At 37.5% G+C, this 23,820-nt stretch overlaps 1 protein-coding gene across 25 annotated transcripts in view; it reads right to left on the reverse strand.

Annotated features, from left to right (window-relative positions):
• The window catches only part of EPB41 (erythrocyte membrane protein band 4.1), a 206,431-nt gene that overhangs the window by 73,148 nt on the left and 109,463 nt on the right, over positions 1 to 23,820 (reverse strand). For all 25 annotated transcript variants that reach the window (XM_055083316.1, XM_055083286.1, XM_055083300.1 and 22 more), the window contains 4 exons: positions 12,118 to 12,205; positions 8,144 to 8,296; positions 5,822 to 5,919; positions 3,242 to 3,414 (listed from right to left, as the gene is read on the reverse strand). In XM_055083316.1, the coding sequence (XP_054939291.1) occupies positions 3,242 to 3,414; positions 5,822 to 5,919; positions 8,144 to 8,296; positions 12,118 to 12,205 (512 nt within the window). The remainder of the gene's footprint in view (positions 1 to 3,241; positions 3,415 to 5,821; positions 5,920 to 8,143; positions 8,297 to 12,117; positions 12,206 to 23,820) is intronic.

The following is a 23,820-nucleotide window of genomic DNA, read 5'->3' on the forward strand; positions in this document are numbered from 1 at the left end:
TAGAGTCTGTCATACAGAGTGAAGTAAGTCAGGAAGAGAAAAACAAATACCGTATGCTAACACATATATATGGTATCTAAAAAAAAAATGGTTCTGAAGAACATAGGGGCAGGACAGTAATAAAGACAGAGACATAAAGAATGGACTTGAGGACACGGGGAAGGCTAAGGGTAAGCTGGGAGGAAGTGAGAGAGTGGCATGGACATATATACACTACCAAATGTAAAACAGATAGCTAGTGGGAAGCAGCCACATAGCACAGGGATATCAGCTTGGTGCTTTGTGACCACCTAGAGGTGTGCGATAGGGAGGGTGGGATGGAGACGCAAGAGGGAGGAGATATGGGGATATATGTATATGTATAGCTGATTCACTTTGTTATAAAGCAGAAACTAACACACCATTGTAAAGCAGTTATACTCCAATAAAGATGTTAAAAAATAAATAAATAAAATGTAAAAAAAAAAAAAGTAAAGCTTTCTAATTTGTTCAAAGTACCAAAGCTCACTAACCCTTGAATTGTTGGTTATTTTTGCTATTTGAAAGAAAACATACATCAGGCATAGTATCTATATAACAATGAAATTTCATTTAGTGGAAGAAGCCATATGGTATCAGACAGACATGAGTTTTTGGTCAAGCTTTGGAACTTACTAGCTGTGAGATCTTGAACAGGTTGCTTAAACTTTCCAGCCTTAGTTTTCTCACTGAAAAATGGGGATAAAATAATAAGAATAATAACTCCCCAAAACTAAGATAAACTGGAGGTAGGGTGATTTACCGGACAAGAAAGAGATGCCTGAGGTTGTTATATGAATATGGCACATATGAGGATTGAGTGATCATACCTCAAACTTAACATGTCCAAAAGAGAAGTCTTGATTTCCTAAATCCCCAAACTCTGCTCCTCTCTCAGACTTTCCCATTGTAGTAAATGATCAAGCCTAGGAATAAACGTTGATTTTCTTTTCCTTACCATCTCCAACACTTAATTTACCAGTAATTCTGTCAGCCCTACTTCTGAATTGTATCCCTGACCTGTTTTCACTGTCTTTTAACGCCAATACTCAAGTCCAAGCTGTTGTCATCTCTCACCCAGATCCTGCAACAGACTTCACCAAGATTCTGCTTTACTACCCCTGTAGTGGAGTAGATCTTTGTACTAGCCACGTGTGACTATTTAGGTTTAGTTAAAATTGAGTTCCTCAGTTTCACAGTCACATTTCAAGTTCATATGGCCACACGTGGCTACTAGCTACCAAACTGGACATCACAAAATAGAAGATTTTCATCAGCATGCCCAAGTTCTATGGGACAGCACTGATCTAGACACATGCCAAGCTCACATCTACCTACAGGTCTTTGTACTTGCTACTCCCTCTTCAAGAATGTTTATCCCCCCAGATTTGGGGATGGCTGACTCCTTCTCATAATTCAGGTTTCAGTTCAAATGAAGCTTCTCAGAGGAACCTTCTAAATTTAGAGTGGACCACTCAATTTGAAACAGCTCCCCAATCTCCCCATCCACAGACACTCTCCATCCCATTACTGTTTTATTTTCTTTATAGCACCTATCACTATCTGAACTTGTTTCGTTTTGTTTCTGTTTCTACCCATAGAATGTAAGCCCCATGAGGGCAGAACCATGTCTGTATGTTCACAGCTGTATCCCCAATAACTAGAACAATACCTGACACACAGAAGTTTAAAATAAATTGTTGAACAAAGCAGTAAGTAAGTAAGTATCTGGTAGAACATGGGTTTTCGAGTTAAACCAACCTATACTCCAAACCACCAGCTATCATATCTTAAGAAAAGTTATTTAATCTCTGAGCTTAATTCCTAGTGTTGTGATGAAGAGTAAATAAACAAAGCCTAAAATCTGCCTTGTAGAGAAATGTCAGAAAGAAGGAAGCATGACTCATGGTATGGAAGCACGAAAGTTCTACCGCTTAGGTGATTTCTTTTCCAAGTGTGGCTGACCCATTCCTGATTCCTTTAAAGTGAGCTAGGTATTTCTGATATATGCTCCCATAATGCAACAAACCAGAATACGGCAGCATAGTTCTGGATGATACAAAACAAAATAACAATGCTGCGGCCAGAATATTAACAATATTTTAATGACAGCTAATATTTTGGGGTCACATTAAGTGCCAGCCATTGTGCCAAGCATGTCATCTCATTTATTTTCTCATGAAAATTCTTTGAGGTAATATTATATTATCATCATACCCATTTTATGAATGAGAAAACTGAGACACAGATAGAGTAAGTAACTCGCCCAAGAAGATAGATTATAAATGCAGTGGTTGAGATTGGAACCAGGTCCGATTCCAGAACCGAAACCTGTTAACTAAGGTAACATGCACCTTGCTTTTACAATAGATAGCATAGAGCTGCAATCAGCAATACTCTATTTTGGTTACTGCCTTCTGAACTTTTATTTATTTGCCACCTCTTTCTAGCTGCATAAAGAACTGAATATGGCTTGGGAACCCCCTGGTGATCCAGTGGTTAGGACTCGGTGCTTTCACTGCCGGGGCCCGGCTTCAATCCTGGGTAGGGGAACTAAGATCCTGCAAGCCACATGGCAGGGCCAAAAAAAAAAAAAAGAACTGAATGTGGCTTATTACTTCATTTCAGTAATGCTAATGCTCTCAAATCCTTGAGACTAAACTTAGAAAAACAGATCTTTGTCAGTATATACAATTATGAAACTTATTTATTTCCTCCCTCTTTTATTTAAACAAAATTTGGACACTCCAGTAATAGGATTGTTTTTTTGGTCTATAATTGACACATGACAAATGATCTAAACTTTTTCAGTGATTGCGCTAGTGAGGCAGACCCCTTCCCTCTTTTCTACTTGAAAAATAACTATTTAAAAATGTTCAAGAGGGGTTTAGTTCAGTATACTACATTAGGTTTCACCCTGTGGTACAGATTCTGAATTCTAATTCCAATTCTAGTGGTGTTCAATTCACCACTTCCCAGCAGTGGGACCTTGATCTAGTTACGACTCTCTCTGAACCTCTGTTCTCCTTTTCTTAAGATGATTCCACTAAATTCGACAATTAGTGAGATCCATTTCATTTTATCACTGAGATTCTTTAATTTGATTCTCTTATAGATAACTGTACTCAGTTTGAATGTGCCCGATCACATCTGATAACCATTCTTCCTTTATCTCTCTCTAAAGAGTTAGGATAACAAGAAATCATTAATATTCAATACAAACCTCCATCAAGGCTTCGGGATGCCCGTTTGCTTGCTGTACGCTCAAAGTGTGGGGCAGGCCTGTCAATCAGAGCACTAGCTTGCCTGGTCTGAGCCTGAGTTCGGCCACTGTATCGAAATTTGGATCCCAGGGCAAGAAATTTGCTTTTAGGAATGGTGTCTGCAGATGTCAGTCTGGGGGGAGAAAACATGATAATCATATATTATATATATCATCTCACTCTAATGAGGTTGTGAGATTAAAGACAAAATCAAGTATTAAAAAGTTTCACAATTCTAACAGCTTCCTTATAGTTACTAAGACAAATTTCCAATCAAGCAATCATTATTTTAATTCTGTCATTTCTCAAAGCAACATGTATAATTTATTTGTGGCTTATATTAATGATATAATCTTATATCTCTATAGGTAGGGTCTTATGGTTTTCAAAATGCTTTTATAGCACTGTACTACTTTCACTATACCCCTGTAATATTTTCATTATTTTATAGATAAAAGAAACTGAACCTCAAAAAAGGTTACTTGCTTAAGGTCATAGCTGTTAAGAAGTTGGGAAGTCAAGGAATTCAAGCCCAGAGCTCTTTTTCCCCTCTCCTAGAATAATAATTTTGTCAGATGCACTCCAAACCCAATGCCTGGTATTCAATGCCTATTAAATCCTATTTAATAGGATATTTGGTGTATTTTCAACTCAGTTAGGAACCCCATCTTCTTTCTAAGCAGTACCCTGTGCTCTCTTTTGTCATGGCATTTACTACACTGAATTGAAACAATCTTTTTATGTGCTGGTCTCCACTACGAGACTGTGAGCTCTCTTTGGGTAAAAAATAAAGACTATGACTTATTCATTTTGTGTTTTCACTTCTGGCATAGTGCCTGGCATGAATCTGGCATTCAATAAATATTTGCTGAATAAATGCATAAATTGCTACATCAAATACTACCAAAAAGAGTATTTTTTTCTCTTTGGGGTAGTTTAATTCAGCAAATGCTTTCTTTTATGTAATCAAGAATTACATGTAAATCTATCCTCTTATTTTGATGCAACGGATTTAAATATGCTATCCTACAAGTAAATGCATTGGCTGCAGCTGAAACCTGTACCATAGATATTAAACATTCAAAATAACTCTTTTTTGGGCGGGAGGGGAAAATTAGGAGTTTGAGATTAACATATACACACTACTATATACAAAACAGATAACCAACAAGGACCTATTATATAGCACAGGGAACTATACTCAATATTTTGTAATCACTTATAAGGGAAAAGAATCTGAAAAAATATATATGTATAACTGAATCACTTTGGTGTACACCTGAAACAAACACAACATTGTAAATCAACTATACTTCAATTAAAAGAAAAAGGAAAAAGAACTCTTTTTATTCTTCCTCACCCTCTTTTAAAACTGTTTTCTTGGTTTTAAAGAAGATGATGAAAACATAAAGAAATATCTTAATGCCATTAAGATTCTTTAATCAAATATAAGGTGTAGCCTCATGTTTTATTTGAAATGAGAATTGAAATGTTATTTTCCCTGACTTGTCTTTCTGTCCAGTGTTCTTTAGTGCTAAGTATGATATGAAATTACAAATAGAAGAAAAAGTTATCGTGGTTCTCTCTCTTGAGAGTCATTAATAAAGAGTCAAGTTTATTTATGAACGACATGGCATAAAGTCTGGGATTTGCTTCAAAATAATCTGAGAAGTAGTAGGAAGGAGCGAGTGGGGATATAGATGAAGCAAGATTGACCTTGGGGTAATCATTGTTGAAGGTGGAGTTTGGAACCAGAGGAGTTCATTATATTATTTTCTTCATTGTGCTATACATGCAATTTTCTATAATAAAGATATTTTCTTAAAAAAGGCAAACTGACAACTAGCTGGCTCTCCTTTCAACAGAAGTAATTATTTGTCTGCTAGATTTTATGTTCCATCAGAACAGGGACTAGAAAACTATCTAGTGATATATTCCCAATGCCTAGTACAGTGCCTCTACAAAGGGTAAGCACACAGAAAATGCTTGGTAAATGAACACAAGGGGTTAATTATATGTCCTCTTGAAAAGCAAAGGAGATGAAACTTTCTTCTGTCTTCTGTTTATCTGATACAACTGTGCTTCAAAGATGGTTCTCTGTGCTCCCTTTCTGGGGTTGATTAGAACCAAGATAACGATCAGCTTCACATCTTTAACCTTCTAGTATAAGGGCCCCACAGAAGGTAGTTAAGCAATTTTTAGAGAAATTCCATGTGGAGGTAAGTCAGGGTACCTCTTCCTGACAGGACTGGTTTTAGCTCCAGTTAGGGCAATCACAGAGCCTCTAGTAAACACAGGTTCTTATTTCTCATTTCCCTCCTCCTTCTACCATACACAGAAAGGTGCTCTGGGAATGTTAAGACAGTGTTTTTCAACCCAAAGGAGGAGAACTAGACTCATTTTATCTTGCTTAAGATGATCTCACCTGAGCTAAATAAAAGACAGCCAGCCATGCAAAGAAGGAAATTTCAATAGCAGGTTTAAAATAGAAACATGCATAAATAATTTATCCTTGAAAAATACTTAAGTGAGAACAATACCTGAAAAATGTGTGATGCTCTACACAGACTTTCCATAATTTCTTAGCTGCTCGGTAACTGGGAAGTTTGAATCCGATGGTACTTTCATACTGTTCTTGCTATAAATACACAAATAAACATGGAACATAAAGTATTATTCAACTACAGTGATACAGGACCAGAGAAATATGGTGCTGCAGAAGAGATCATTGTGAATAAAAAGAAAGTTACTAGTCTAAGGACATAAAATATCATTTGAAATTTTTTCCTACTTACCAAAAGAAATTTACTCACTGAGAGTGGTTTTTTTCCACAGCAAGTAAGCCAGGGAATGCATCTTATATCATTTACACATCTTATTTTGTTCAGAAACACACACACACACACACACACACATATACACTGTATATTATTCTGAGACACAATTAAGTCACATTTTGATTGTCCAGACACTGCTCTTCCTTAGTTACTGTCTGCATTTAGGATACTAGACTACTCAATAATCAGGGAATAGGATAGCAGATGATTCCTCCAATCAACTAATATTATTATGCAATCATTTTTAGTAATAGGAACTAAAGATTGTGGCTCAAACCAGATTATTGAATTATTAACTGCCTTTTTTTTTCTTTGATTGATCATTAGTTTATATAGATACTTCTTTGAATGAAGTAAACCACATCCTGCCAGGGCTACTGGAAACACTGTCCTGCTAGTCTCTTGCCTCTTTTTTTCTGCCTTAAGCATACTTTATAAGATGGAAAGGACACTGACATTTACTTCTAGTGCCTATTATTGCCAATAACACTATGATCAGACAGTATCATCTATATTTTTACACATGAAGAAACTGAGATCAGAGAAGTCACCTGCTTAGTCTCACAGCTATTAAGTGGCAGAACCAGAATTTCATGGTTGCCACTACACCACGCTACTTCCGAATCATCTGTTGTAGTCACAATACTATACTACACTTCTCAAAATCCTACTGTTGTTCTTTATTGCTTTCTTAAGTAAGAATTTTGCATTTTTAGTATATATTATATAGTTAACATTTAAAGAAACCAAGGACTTCCCATTATCATATATATATATATATTTTTTTTTTTTTTTGCCTTCCCACATTAAAATGTAAGATTGTTGAGGAATGGACTTGAGGACACAGGGAAGGGGAAGGGGAAGCTGGGACGAAGTGAGAGAGTGGCATGGACATAGCTGATTCACTTTGTTATAAAGCAGAAGCTAACACACCATTGTAAAGCAATTATACTCCAATAAAGATGTTAAAAAAAAAAAAGATTGTTGAGGGATGGACTCTTCTATTGATATTTACTGTTCCTAGCCCCTAGAATAGTATCTAACACAAGGAAAGCCATCAATAAATATTTGTTAACTGAATGACTCTTGGATTTGAAACTCTTTGACTTTTGCTAGGCACAGGTAAATAACTATGGTATAAATAAATGCTTCAATGATAATCCTTATCCGAAATTTTAAGGCTGCACATTCAGTATTTCCATGTTCAAATAATGAGCCATTTTTCACCAGCAGATGGTGATATATACACAAAAAAGCCTCTTTACATTAGTACGATGCTTTCCTGTTCAGAGCTTTTACCTCTGTCATCTCATTTGATCTTCAAATCAACCTTGACAGAGCAGGTATTATCCTCCTTGAATGGTAAGGAACACTTTAGATTTATCCAGGGTCTGATTACTTAGTAGGTGGCAGAGTAGGCACTAGAACTTTTTTTTTTTAATTTAATTCCTACTTGAACAATTTTCTGCTATACCATGATGGCTCTTTATAATAAAAGTTAAATTTGGCCAGCATTAGTATATTCTGAAAATTGACCACCAACTAGTAACTGAGTTATCTGGTACAAAGTTGAACATCCAACTCTACTAAAAATCTAGAACTTGACCCTAGGACACATTCCCAGTAACTACTAGAACCTACATATACAAATAATTATATAAGGTGAGGGACTGATGGTACAAAACATAAGTAATTTAACCCCACAATTTAAAAATGTCATGCTACTTAATTTAAAATTATTTTCCATCAAGCTTTTACCTGGAGTAAACAAGGAACAAGTTTATTAATCCAAATTTCACTTTTGGCCATGGTACATTTACCTACATGAAGAGAACTGTCCAGAAAACAAATAGGAAGGAAGAGAAGAAGCATCACGGGACTGATTAGGAAACAAAATATCAGCACCTAAATAGTTAGCTATAGAGAGACCTCATAGATGACATAACAAGGAAAACAGGTATGAAGAGATGTTTTAGACATGGTCTGTGTTTGATTCAGGAGGAAAGGGAAACACGAATTCTGTACCTCTCCAGGCCGAATCTTAATGAAAAAGCTGCTACGTTTGTAAGAAATCTTCAGCACTTTGGGCCAAGGAAAGCGGTTAATTCTCAGCTTATCTTTGTAAACCAGAAGGCCACTAGAGCAGACACCTAGGATGATATCCACTCCCTCCAAGTCCTGAGGAAAAAAAGCGTTTGCGTTTCAGTCTTGAGCAAAGTGCTCAACATAGTCGACTATTATTAGACAATCTGAAGATATCAACAACCAAATACAGTTACAAAGAATACAATGAAAAATAAAAGTTTAACCTAACAACCATAACCCATGGGACTATTTGGTCTATGTAAAAATGTTGTTACTATACTACATTTAAAAATCAATGTTATTACCTACCACAAATATCTTTAAAATGTCCAAATCAGACTCAGTAATTCTATTTCTATAATCTGTTCTAAGGAAATAATTCAAATCACAGAAAAAGCTTTATACGTGATAATGTTCAGAATGTTATAAGAGCGAAAAACTGGATATAACCTAAGTATCCAAGCATTAGGGTTAAATTATTGTTCATCCATATAGTGAAATACAATGTGGTCATTAAAACAGTTAAATAGAATTTGGGAGATAAATGGGAAAATAATTATGTTGTAACATTAAGCAAAATAAAGCAGGGTAAAATTACATACATAATTTGATTCCAAGAATATAAAAAATATACATAGAAGAAAGATGAATACACCAAAATGTTAATAATGGCATTCTTTAGGTGGTACAATTATGAACAATTTTTCATTTCCGTTTTCTATACTTTCCAATTACAATAAACATGTACTATCTTTTAAAAAGCATTCAAATATGAAAAAACTAACACATGTATGTAAGAAATTCAAACAATACAGAAATGTGTAAAATTTAAAAAAAATCTACCCTCCTCCTCCCACATTCTTTAACAGTAACCAGTACTGATTTGATAATTTCCAGGATTATCCTATTTTCTAGGCACATACAATTACATATGGATTATATATATATATATATATATACACATATAAATGTATTATTAATATATCACCTTTATAATGAGGAAAACAACTAGAAAAAAATTAAAATTCATTCCTTGAGAGTGGAAACTGTATCTAAATCATTGCTGTATCACTCCAAACACTGTTATTGACAACATGCTCAGTAAGTGTTTACACTTTGTTACCTGCCCACATTATTAATCATAACTTATTATGGCAAATATTAGTAAATTCTTTGCTTCAGATTTATAAAAATCTTGATTCATGTAGGTTGATAAATTAGGAAATTTCAAGGTATTTTAGTAACAACATACACTAAGCTTAAACCTTCAACCATTACTATCAATTATTTCGTTCTTTATTAGTGACTGAGGGAACATCTGCTTTTCTTTTGTCCAAGAAACATGGACATACACACATCTTACCCACTGAAGGAATCGACTGCTGTGAGGAGTAATACAGCCACCATCACCACCCCTCAAAGCCACTGTGAAATGTCACTAGGCTTGCACCTCATCTACCTTCACAACACTCCTCTCATAAAACTGAGCCTCTGCAGCCTCCAAAAAGGCTTCCCTTAATAATTCAAAAAGAGACACTAATTTATTTTTACCATGCCTGTCTGTATATGAAAATCCTAGGGCAGGCATTTTGGTCTCCCAGTTCCGAAGTACTCAAACCTATCATTATCATAGTCAGCAAATAATTACTATGGTAGCTATGGTAGCTGCATGTCCTATACATGTATGTTTAAGTCAGCAGACCACAGGACTTCCTGGAGGCCAGGGCACAGGGCTGTGTACACTACCAAATATACATGCACAACTATAATTCTTGTTTTTCTATGATAAAGTGGTCATCCCTCCAAAAACCATGATAAGTATAGGAGTTGACTCTATTCCTTATAAACTCAGTATGAGAGAACTCAGATTTTTATAATTACTGATGTTAAGTATAGTAAGTTTTTTTTAAGTATAGTAAGTTATAAATATTATCCTCAGGTCAAAAAGGAACAATAAGTTACCAATAAAGCCATATTTGCACGCCTCTTTATTAAAGAAACAATTTTAATTAACTATATAATATTAATCATCTATGTCTGTAATTCAAGGAAAATAAATTTCACCTGAGTTAATCTCTAAGATAACCATTTATTTAGATCAGTAATAAAAAACCGGAGTTATATGCTTCTAGACTGCTCCTTTTCCCAAAATGAGTATAAAGAAACATATTAGTGCCTACGTGTGTTATGTACAAGCACAATAGAGAGAAGAAGAAATTATATTCAGCTTCAATTCGATGACTACATAACAGAATTTCCCAGAAGATGTCCCCTTAAGTTTCTAAAGGCTGTGGGTACAACTACATCTCTCTTTTTAACTATATGTTTTAGAGAAACAATTTGCTTTACAACATTTGCTGTAGAAATATGCTGCCTGACTCCTCATGTAATCCTGATAATTACTGAATTGACACCAGCTTCCAGCAGAAATTGAGAAGCAACACCTAACAATTTCAGTTCTGGACCTGATCTGATCTTCCTACCATCTACTTCTGAGATTCACAGAAGTTAACAGTACCCAGCCCAAAACAATCCAGAGCAACATCTTAAGAAAACTCACTGACATGCAATGAAATTTTATTAGTTATTAGAATGTAAATAAGGAAGAAACTTCAGGTACAGATATTCAGGTTGGGAGAAGCCTGAAAGGTCATTTTAGTCCAATCACCCACCAAATGTTTGAATGTCCTTTTCTAAATTCCTACAAAGTGATTATTCTGCCTAACCTGGAATATCTCCAGTGATAGACAACACAATCCCTTCTGAGGTAGCCCATCCCATCTTTGAAATAGCTCTGTGAGACAATTTGTCCAACTGGGCTGAAATGTATTTCCCTGCAGTTTTCATTTTACCGGCTCTAGTGTTATATCTTGGAGCCATAGTAAAATCTTTACTTCACAAGTTAATCCTTGAAATCCATGAAGATTGACATTATATCTTTCCTAAACTTTCCCTTCTGTAGGTTAAGTATCCCTATTCCTTTGCCTGTTTCTCACTGGACATGGTTTTGATTCCCCATCATGCATCCTAGTTAAATTTCTCTAAATGAACCTCAGATCATCCCTTGAGCCCTTTCTTTCTCTCACAAACTCCTCAACCTCCCCAGCCATTTCAGTAGCTGAAGATGAGAGAAGTCAAGCGACATCCCTTAAGTATTCATTGTGTTAGGTTGTATTAGGTAGAACTAGGATGAAAGCTTCAAGTTTCCAAGTCCCTAACCCAGTGGTTCTCAAATGAGCCCCTGTGGTTCCTCCCGGGTGCATTAGAATCACCTGGAGAGCTTGTTAAAACAGACTGCTGGGCTCCACCCACATAGTTTCTGATTCAGTGAGACTGGGATGGGACCTGACATGAGCATTTCTAACAAGTTCCTAGACGATGCTAAATGCTGATTCAAAGACCACACTTTGAGAACCACTACCTTACGCCAATGATTCTCAGATTCAAGCATGAAAGAGGATCATTTGGGATATTCATTAAATCTGGAGACTTAGCCTCTCCTCCAAAGTAATTCAGTAAATCTGGGAGGAGCTCAGGAATCTGCATATTTAATAAACACCCCGGGTGATTCTGATATATGTGATGTTGTCTGTGAAACATGCCTCACTGTCACTCTATATTTTCAAATGTATCTGCATTTTAGGAAATTATCATTTCTTTTGCTCTCGGTGCTATATCTTTTGATCCTTATGGTTGCTTAGGTGTGAAACTTCATTCTGATGGTGGAATTGTAAAAGGGCAATTCAATTGATACACTTAATACACTTGACTGGTTCAACTGATAGACTTAAAATTCCAACAAGAATTACTATCTCCTCTGAACATTTTGTAATGCCCAGATAAAGGTTGGTAAGAAATATTATATGACACAGGTCTGATACATGCATATCAATAAAGGCCAAAGTTACCATTACCTTTGCTTTATGAAGGTCAACACCATACATAGACAACTTTTTGGCATTCTCAAGAAATTCCAGGTCAGCCTGAGCTGGAGTCATGGACCTTTGATAGAAGAAAAACAAAAAGACTTTCAGTGTCACAGTGTCAACATTTACAATAATAACATTTGTATATTACTTGTACTTTATATAAACATATATACATACCAATATGTATGTAGATATATTTCATAGTCCTAAAAGTAGACTATTATGTATGGAAAAGGACTCTTATCACTACCTGTGTCTAAATAATTGAAATATGCCTTGGAAAAAGAGACCTTGGAGAAACAAAAAGTCACCAAAAAGCTATCAGAAAAAAAAGTAAAAAAAATAAAACCTTCTAAATTTCTTTAAAGCAACCTCATCCACCATCAGTTCTTCCCCTCCCTCTCCTTAGCCCTTTTCTTCCACACACATAAACTCCTCCCACTAATTTATCTTGCCAAGGAGGTGACCAAATTAAATCCTCTGAGGGCATGGTACAACTTACAATATCCTCTTAACTGCCTTTTTCTCTCCCTATCCCTGAATTGAGTTAATATGGAAATTAAACAGGAGGGCAGCTGAAGTTGCCTAAATGGGGATTCTTAAGGGGGGCAGGCTTGATGAAAAGAAAATTTCTGGTAACAGATGGTGTCCTGCCCACTGACCTAAACAAAATAAATTGGTTAATAGAGGCATGTAGATAATGGGGCTGCTTTCTCTGTTATTAAGATGTCTTCATTACTAGGCATATAATGAATTAAATTTGTTTGAAAACAATCAGCCTCACTGTCTAAACACTCACTGTGACAGTCTTTCCTTCTCCTTTATAACTTTCTTCTCTTTTGAAAAGTGCTCATGAGCTGTTATGCTGAGCTTTGAAGAAAAAAATATTACTCCTAGTGCTGTGCAATTCAGACCAATCAAACAGAACTTCATAGTAACAATAAAGCAGCTATACCCCCAAAGAAAAACCATGTAAATGCCTATTTCCCATAAGACTGCCAGCCTCCAGCTATAAAAAGCAGCAGTGACCTATTCACTTAACAAGAGAAAGTCTCTTCCAACCCCATCTGTCTTTATCCTCATTAAAAAGAACAAAGGGTTCCCTGGAATAACACCCCCCCCATAAAAAAAAATCTCAGGAAAGAAACTGCAGATTTGTTAATGACTCAGCATCTCAGAATAAAAACTTCCTTCCACAAGCACTAAACCATCATACCTGAATGCTCTTTATTAATGACTCTGAAATTGAACACAAAAAAGGAGAATGGGAAAATAAACACATATGCAAGTCTGTATATTCAAGTCATTAAAAACATCTCAGGAAATTTTTGTAGTTTTTTTTTTCCCTCATACAAATTATATACTTTTCTAGTTCAGGTTACACCCATTTTATGGGTTTTTGGTTTTTTTGTCTTTGTTGTTGTTAGTGTTCGTATTATTGATGGCTTGAATTTTAGGATTCGAAGCTGGAACGGAGCTTGAAGATTATAGAGTCCAACACTTTCACTTTGCTGACGAAGAAACAAGCGTGGAGGGATTACATGGTCATAGGCAAGTTATGACTCAGTTTAAGGCAGCAGCCAGGACCCAAGTCACATCACTGCAGCTGGAATCCTGGCTCCTGCACTTAAGAGTGGTGACCTCTCATCTCACACCAGTCAGAATGGCCACGATTAAAAAATCTAGAAACAATAAATGCTGGAGAGGATGTGGAGAAAAGGGAACACTCTTGCACTGTTGGTGGGAATGTAAATTGATACAGCCACTATGGAGAACAGTATGGAGATTCTTTAAAAAACTACAAATAGGACTACCATACGACCCAGCAATCCCACTACTGGGCATATACCCTTAGAAAACCATAATTCAAAAAGAGTCATGTACCAAAATGTTCATTGCAGCTCTATTTACAATAGCCAGGACATGGAAGCAACCTAAGTGTCCATCAACAGATGAATGGATAAAGAAGATATGGCAGGATATGGCACATAAATACAATGGAATATTATTCAGCCATAAAAAAATGAAACTGAGTTATTTGTAGTGAAGTGGATGGACCTAGAGTCTGTCATACAGAATGAAGTAAGTCAGAAAGAGAAAAACAAATACCATATGCTAACACATATAAAGAGGGAAGAGATATGGGAACATATGTATATGTATAACTGATTCACTTTTCGTAAAGCAGAAACTAACACACCATTGTAAAGCAATTATACTCCAAAAAAGATGTTAAAAAAAAAAAAAGAGTGGTGACCTCAATCTCCTAACTATAAAGTAAGAAGCATAATAATACCTACTTCCTGAGACTAGTATAGGCAATGATTTTTTTTTAATCTTTGCTGAATGAATGAATGTGACTAGTAGGATAAAATGAGATAATGCTTGTGAAACTGCTTTGTAAAATATAAATGTTTATTACTATTGCACCCTTAGGTTTCTGGTACAGTGGTACATCAGAAGCAACTCATAAAAGAGAAATAATTTTAATCACTTGAATTTGAAGACAAGTTTTAAGACATTAAATGAAGCAATCATGATGAAATCTTCCCCATACTCCTCCAACCCTAAGGGACATTAACGGGGTCAATCAATTTGAATACAGATTTAAATTTCAAACTATGTAGTTAAATGATTTCCTAATAAGTAAGCATGCTTTAAAATTGTATTAAGGACAGGTGGTAAGAAGAGATCTTTAAAACTATGACTTTCCTTGTTAATTGAAAATAATATTTATATTTGAGGTTTGGCTGATGCTTTGCATTTAACATTTTTTTATATAACTAAAAAAATTTTGAAACACACTTAAAAGTTACCTACAATACAAACAATTTTTCCTGAACCATTTGAGAGCAAATTGTCAACCTGATGACCAATCACTCCCAAGTACCCTGGTGTGTAATTCCTACAAACTAGGACATTCTCCTACATAACCTCCACAGGACTCTGAAAACAAGGAAATAAACAGTAATACATTACTGCCATCTAATCCTCAGACTCCATTCAAGTTTACCCAGTTATTTCCAAAATGTTCTGTATGGCAGAAGAATCCAGTTTAGCCTCATGGAGTTTCATTTAGTTCATCTCTCTTTCATCCTCTTCAGTCTGGAAAAGTTTCTTAGCCTTTCTTTGACTTTCCTAATCTTGAACTTCTAAAGATTATAGGCCAGTTATTCTATAGAATGCCCCTCAATTTGGGCCTGTCTGATGTTTCTCCATAAATTGACCCTATAAGTTATGCATCTTTCACAGAAATATCACAGAAGTGACCCTGTGTTCTCACTGCATCCTATCAGGGGAACATGATTTCAATTTGTCTCTTCCAGGAGATGTTCGTTTTGATCAGTGATGTCTGCCGGGCTTCTCTTCCACGAAATTCCTCTTTACCTCTTTGTAATTAATAAATATTCTGTGGGAATGTATTTGGAAATAGTCTATTCCTTGTCAAACTTTTAATCTATTCACTCATTTATATCAGTCTGGACTCAGGGATTCTCAGCTTATTCAATGTAATATAATCAGTTATTTTCCTTATTTATTTTAGTGCTTAAATCGTCCGAGATTTGGTTACTGGGAGCCTTTCTAAGCTGGATTCTGTGTCCCTCTGACCATTTCCCATCATTTTTTGAGCACCTCCTTCTGGCACAACGTAGAGTCAGAGTATGTGAGTATGCGTGTGTGTGTGTGTGTGTGTGTGTGTGTGTGTGTATACCTATTTACATCTCTATCTATCTACTTATCTATCTATCTAACATCTACCTATCCATCCATCTATCTACTGGAAACAATGAGTTTACATTGAAACCTCCAGTTTTAATGCAATACCACAGGGTTCATTCTAATTTCTCTCACTCTAATTTCTATCTCCCTTTACTGACAGTCAGAAACCTGACTCCCATTATCCTTAATACAATACATTGACTCATTTGATCAACCCCCTGTACATAACCAATCTCTCTTTGCTGCCACTGACCCCTCCTCCACGTGGGTGCCCTCTTCACTGGCTTAGACTCTGAATTCCCCATGCTAGGCTGCTCCCCACACATGTCCTCCTTACCTCACTCAGGTTCTGACTCCTGGTGTTAGGCTACCCCTTTCATAGACATCTTCTTCACCCAGCTCAGGCTTCAACACCTGTATCAGGTACCATCCCATAGGGATGCCCTCTGCAGGCCTTACCCTCACATTGATGCCCTTCTCACTCTGCTCTGCCTGTGATAACCACAACCACGTGTCCACACGACTCCCTTTTCCTCCTATTTGAGCTCTGACTTCTCCTGCCAGGCTGGCCCCCCACAATGAACATTCTCCTCACCCTGCTTAGGCCCCAATATCCCCAGCCAGGCTGCCTCTCAGCATGGATGACTATCTTGCTCTATCCCACCTAACGGCTTTAGAACACAATTGTTTCAGGAAGCTTCTTCTGATTATAAAAATTATTCACTCATTGTATAAAATTTGGAAAATATCTTTAAGAGCATAAAAAAAAAAAGAAGAAAATCTCCCATAATCCCACCGACCACAGATACCTGTGCATAAATACAAACATATATTTTACAAATTTAAATCACAAATTAAACTTACATTATTTTCAATTTAACATTTTAAAGACTATGGTTTTTCCTAAATGTCTGAAGACTCTTGAAAGTAGTAACAAACTATCTGGGAAGAGATTAGACAGCTCTAAACCATTAGGAGTACTGTCCTGAATTTATTCAGTACCACCTAATAATTTACTACTTGAAACTACTGCAGCTTACAGAAGTACCTAACCAGGGAGCTTTGGCACTGGTTAACTTTTGCTCATTAAAAAGAGAAGTTAGGGCTTCCATGGTGGCGCAGTGGTTGAGAGTCCGCCTGCCGATGCGGGGGACACAGGTTCGTGCCCCGGTCCGGGAAGATCCCACATGCCGTGGAGCGGCTGGGCCCATGAGCCATGGCCGCTGAGCCTGCGCGTCCGGAGCCTGTGCTCCGCAACGGGAAAGGCCACAACAGTGAGAGGCCCACGTACCACACACACACACAAAAAGAGAAGTTGTAACAAAATTTCCCTGTATTTATTTTGAGCAAGTGGAGTCAGGATATAGAGCCATTCAGTGAGTTCCAATGTTATGTATGTGACAACCTTTTTTTTTTTTTTTTTGATGGGAAAAGTTGCTTTATTCAGTAGGCCAGCAACCTGGGAAGATGGTGGATTAACGTCCTAAAACCATCTCCAAGTTGCTGGTTAGGAGACAAAGGTTTTAAAGGCAGTGTGAGGGAGGGGGCTACAGGGTGCATGATCAGCTCATGGACAATTCTCTGACTGGTTGGCATCAAGGTGAAGTTTCAAGCATCACCCATCTTCTGGTTTCAGCCGATTTGGGGTCTACATGCTTGTGGTCAGCAGTTTTCATCTGGCGGGGTTGTGACAGCCTTTTAATAATGTTGTTGCATCTTCTAATTAGAGTATGTGAGTATGCGTGCGTGTGTGTGTGTGTGTGTGTGTGTGTGTGTATACCTATTTACATCTCTATCTATCTACTTATCTATCTATCTAACATCTACCTATCCATCCATCTATCTACTGGAAACAATGAGTTTACATTGAAACCTCCAGTTTTAATGCAATACCACAGGGTTCATTCTAATTTCTCTCACTCTAATTTCTATCTCCCTTTACTGACAGTCAGAAACCTGACTCCCATTATCCTTAATACAATACATTGACTCATTTGATCAACCCCCTGTACATAACCAATCTCTCTTTGCTGCCACTGACCCCTCCTCCACGTGGGTGCCCTCTTCACTGGCTTAGACTCTGAATTCCCCATGCTAGGCTGCTCCCCACACATGTCCTCCTTACCTCACTCAGGTTCTGACTCCTGGTGTTAGGCTACCCCTTTCATAGACATCTTCTTCACCCAGCTCAGGCTTCAACACCTGTATCAGGTACCATCCCATAGGGATGCCCTCTGCAGGCCTTACCCTCACATTGATGCCCTTCTCACTCTGCTCTGCCTGTGATAACCACAACCACGTGTCCACACGACTCCCTTTTCCTCCTATTTGAGCTCTGACTTCTCCTGCCAGGCTGGCCCCCCACAATGAACATTCTCCTCACCCTGCTTAGGCCCCAATATCCCCAGCCAGGCTGCCTCTCAGCATGGATGACTATCTTGCTCTATCCCACCTAACGGCTTTAGAACACAATTGTTTCAGGAAGCTTTTTCTGATTATAAAAATCATTCACTCATTGTATAAAATTTGGAAAATATCTTTAAGAGCATAAAAAAAAAAAGAAGAAAATCTCCCATAATCCCACCGACCACAGATACCTGTGCATAAATACAAACATATATTTTACAAATTTAAATCACAAATTAAACTTACATTATTTTCAATTTAACATTTTAAAGACTATGGTTTTTCCTAAATGTCTGAAGACTCTTGAAAGTAGTAACAAACTATCTGGGAAGAGATTAGACAGCTCTAAACCATTAGGAGTACTGTCCTGAATTTATTCAGTACCACCTAATAATTTACTACTTGAAACTACTGCAGCTTACAGAAGTACCTAACCAGGGAGCTTTGGCACTGGTTAACTTTTGCTCATTAAAAAGAGAAGTTAGGGCTTCCATGGTGGCGCAGTGGTTGAGAGTCCGCCTGCCGATGCGGGGGACACAGGTTCGTGCCCCGGTCCGGGAAGATCCCACATGCCGTGGAGCGGCTGGGCCCATGAGCCATGGCCGCTGAGCCTGCGCGTCCGGAGCCTGTGCTCCGCAACGGGAAAGGCCACAACAGTGAGAGGCCCACGTACCACACACACACACAAAAAGAGAAGTTGTAACAAAATTTCCCTGTATTTATTTTGAGCAAGTGGAGTCAGGATATAGAGCCATTCAGTGAGTTCCAATGTTATGTATGTGACAACCTTTTTTTTTTTTTTTTTGATGGGAAAAGTTGCTTTATTCAGTAGGCCAGCAACCTGGGAAGATGGTGGATTAACGTCCTAAAACCATCTCCAAGTTGCTGGTTAGGAGACAAAGGTTTTAAAGGCAGTGTGAGGGAGGGGGCTACAGGGTGCATGATCAGCTCATGGACAATTCTCTGACTGGTTGGCATCAAGGTGAAGTTTCAAGCATCACCCATCTTCTGGTTTCAGCCGATTTGGGGTCTACATGCTTGTGGTCAGCAGTTTTCATCTGGCGGGGTTGTGACAGCCTTTTAATAATGTTGTTGCATCTTCTAATTAAGGACTGTGGTTTCAAATAACTAAGTGGGGGACAATTGACAACTTTACATACCATCTTAGTCCCCATAAATGGAGGACAATTCGTTTTAAAGCTTGATTTGCTACTGTAAATTTAGTGTTAATTATAGCTTCACCGTCTCTGTCTAGGCAAAGGGCCACTACTAAGAATTCCATGTATGTAGGCTGTCTTCTATTTATCTGAGGAGCAGGGTAGTATTTACTTGTATTTTCCAATGCATAGTAAATGCTTCTGCCTAAGCAGAAGTCTCTTTGGACTGGTTAAAATGTCATGTTGTTGGACATAATTAAAATTTCAATTTTGCTTTCTGTTTGTGAGGATTGCCAATCTTTCCAAAAAGGAGCAAGTAAATTCCAAGATGACAGACCTCTAAATTTTCTAATCATGGAGATCGATTATTGCTCAATTTCTATCTGTATACCTCACAGAACATCAAGTGGACCATACCCACCTGTCCTCTGAGATCGTTTCACCTATTTGGGTTTAAACTCAGTTTGTTGCAAAGAGCAGTTCTCTAAACCCAGACTCACATTCATTACTTGTAAAATGGAATAAGAATCGTTGTGCAAAGCACTTTACATGAATTTCTAATTTAACAATCACAAAATTCACGTCATCACCCTTATTTTTCAGATGAAAAAACTGAAACTTAGAGAGTTTAAATAACTTACTGAGTCATAAAGCTAATAAGGAATGGAGTCTGAATTCAAAGCAAGACAGGAGGACTCCACAGCCCAGGTTTTTGTTTTATTGCCTAACTCAGGGGTTCTCAAACTTTTTGACCTCAGGATCCCTTCACTCTCAATAATTACTGAGGACTCTAAAGAGTTTTTTTAATGTGAGTTATTTCTATCAATATTTACTATATTAGAAATAAAAACTAATAAAATTGAAAACTATTGATTAAATCTTTAAAGAACAGTAAGTCCCCTACTTATGAAACTTCAAGTTGTGAACTTTCAAAGATTTGAATGTGAGTTTGCATGTCCAATCACATAAGTTAGTTCACGTGTCTGGCATACATTGTCACGTGCTTGCAATTCTCTACAAGTGGTTGTGCTTTTGTATACTTTGTACAGTACTGTAGAGTACAGCAGTACAGTGTCTTTATTTCAAGCCCAGCGTGTCCAGAAGCAAGCGTAAAAGCAACAGTATATAGCCGATTGTGTTAGTTGGGTACCTAGGCTAACTTTGTTGGACTTACGAACAAATTGGACTTACGAATACGCTCTCTGAACAGAACTCGTTTGTATGTAGGGGACTTACTGAATAACAATAAACGACTCATATTTTAACATGAAAAATTTTTTGTGTGAAAAATAACAGTATTTTCCCCAAATGTAGTTAAGGAGTGACATTGCTTTACATATTTACAAATTTTTTTTAATGTGCAGCTTAGAAGACAGATTTTCCTACCTGCTTCTGTATTCAATCTGTTGCAATATTTTGTATGGTTGTAATATATGAAGAAACCTGATCTCACACAGATATATAGTTGGAAAAGGAAGAATTGAAGATTAAAAATATTCTTCTTGGGCTTCCCTGGTGGCACAGTGGTTGAGAATCTGCCTGCCAATGCAGGGGACACGGGTTCGAGCCCTGGTCTGAGAAGATCCCACATGCCACGGAGCAACTGGGCCCGTGAGCCACAACTACTGAGCCTGCGCATCTGGAGCTTGTGCTCCGCAACAAGAGAGGCCGCGACAGTGAGAGGCCTGCGCACCACGATGAAGAGTGGGCCCCGCTCGCCGCAACTACAGAAAGCTCACGCACAGAAACGAAGACCCAACACAGCCAAAAATAAATAAATAAATAAATAATTTTTTTAAAAATGGATCATATATTAAAAAAAAAAAATTCTTCTTTGATAATAAATAATTTTTTAAAAAATGGATCATATATTAAAAAAAAAAAATTCTTCTTTGATACTACACCAAAACAATGGCAGTTTCGTACACGTTAGTTGCAATGTGAAATCTGAAAACATATCAGTGAACTTTTTGTACCATATTACATTAAAATCTATTGGTCTATCTTGCATTTTGAATGGGCCTTTTATACAGATGCATGATTTTGTAACATCATGCATTTCATATCTGAAAAATACTGGTTGGCTGAGTAATGCAAGTTTTCCAAATGTTAACACATTTCATTGTACAATATTAAAAGAAAAGAATCACATTCATTAAAATAATCACCAACTTCATCAGAAAAGTCATGTATTTGGAACCTGTCAAGATCATGATGGCAAATACAAATTTTCCAAAATTCTAATTTTCATTTGAAAGCTTGAATTTTGTCATTAGCAACAAATACTATCAGTCATTTACCAATCCTTAAAGGACTGGTTCATTTCAGTTTTGAGGAAATGTATGCTAAATAACCAAGTATGAATAATCACAGTCACTTTTTCAAGTAAAAAAGGTGTTGCATTAAAAAACTGGCTAATGCAGCTGAGAACTCAAAACAATTACACATGTGCTTTTCTTCAAGACGAGTACATCAGTATGCAGCAGAAGTGCTTTCTGTGTACTTCCCGTTAAATCACAAAGAATATTAAACAGGATGTATTTCAGATTTAATAAAATCAGTACTCTTTACTGCTTCATCATGAAAATTTTTAAGTGAACTGGCAGGTTTAAAAATATTTTATTTTATTTTTTTAGTTTGTTTTGAGGTACGCGGGCCTCTCACTGTTGTGGCCTCTCCCATTGCGGAGCACAGGCTCTGGACGCGCAGGCTCAGCAGCCATGGCTCACGGGCCCAGCTGCTCCGCAGCATGCGGGATCTTCCCGGACCAGGGCACGAACCCGTGTCCCCTGCATCGCCAAGCGGACTCTCAACCACTGCGCCACCAGGGAAGTCCTTATTTTTTAATTTTTAACTGCAAGTTAAAAAGTAAAAGTGTGGGACTTCCATGGTGGCACAGTGGTTAAGAAGCTGCCTGCCAATGCAGGGGACATGGGTTCATGGCCTGGTCCGGGAAGATCCCACATGCCGTGAAGCAACTAACCCCGTGTGCCCAAACTACTGAGCCTGCACTCTAGAGCCCACGAGCCACAACTACTGAGCCCACGAGCCACAACTACTGAGCCCGTATGCTGCAACTACTGAAGCCCTCATGCCTAGAAGCCCGTGCTCTGCAACAGGAGAAGCCACCGCAATGAGAAGCCCGCACACAGTAACAAAGAGTAACCCCCACTCGCCGCAACTAGAGAAACCCGTGTGCAGCAATGAAGACCCAATGCAGCCAAAAATAAGAAAAATAAATAAATAAATAAAGCCAATTTTTAAAAAGGGCTAAAATGGAAAATTTAAATAAATAAAAAATAAAAGTGAATGTTGGTGAAGCATATAATGACTAGTAGTACAGTTTGGTGCCATTGCTTTGATTTGTGCTCCACCATTTCAACACAGTGAAATGGGCAAATAATATCTTAGTATTATTATGAAAATAATTTTGACGTTATGGACCCCTTAAAAGAATCTTGGAGACTGGGCTTCCCTGGTGGCGCAGTGGTTAAGAATCCGCCTGTCAATGCAGGGGACACGGGTTTGAGCCCTGGTAAAAATAAATACGCAAAAAAAAAAAAAAAGAATCTTGGAGACTGCCGGCAGTCTGTAAAACAATACCATATGAAAAAAGCTGGCCTGGGACTTCCCTGGTGGTGCAGTGGTTAAGAATCCGCCTGCCAATGCAGGGAACACGGGCCACATGCCACAGAGCAACTAAGCCCGTGCACCACAACCACTGAGCCTGCGCTCTAGAGCCCGCGAGCCACAACTGCTGAAGCCCATGCGCCTAGAGCCCGTGCTCCACAAAAAGAGAAGCCACTGCAATGAGAAGCCCGTGCACCACAACGAAGAGTAGCCCCCGCTCGTGGCAACTAGAGAAAGCCGGCATGCAGCATCGAAGACCAAACACAGCCATAAATAAATAAATTTATTTTTTTTAAAAAAAGAAAGAAAAGAGCTGGTCTAATGCAAAGGGTGATTATAAAGGTTAAATATGATATTATACATAAAGTGCCTAGCATAGTATCTGGCACATAATAACAGACACACAATAATTAGCTGCTTATAATGTTATGATGATTATGTAACAATGCTATAAAGGAGAATCAAGCATTGCATGAGATTTAGACTATAAAGTCCTCCCAAACCTGAAATTCTATTATGATCAAATAACCATTAAAAGAATCATCAGATATTAAAGAATTAGTGTTAATTTTATTAGGTGTGATAGTTGTATTGTGTTCTTAAAGTCTGTATCCTGGTAGATACTTTAGTTTTTATGGGTGAAATTATATGACTTGCTTTAAAATACTATCGGGGAAAAATATGGAGGGGAATAAATGACTCAAGAAAGCTACAGGGGTAATAACTGTTGAAGCTGAGTGATAGATAAACTGGGGCTCCTTAAAAAAAAAAAAAA

Source organism: Physeter macrocephalus, chromosome 3, assembly GCF_002837175.3.
Source record: "Physeter macrocephalus isolate SW-GA chromosome 3, ASM283717v5, whole genome shotgun sequence".
NCBI lineage: Eukaryota > Metazoa > Chordata > Mammalia > Artiodactyla > Physeteridae > Physeter > Physeter macrocephalus.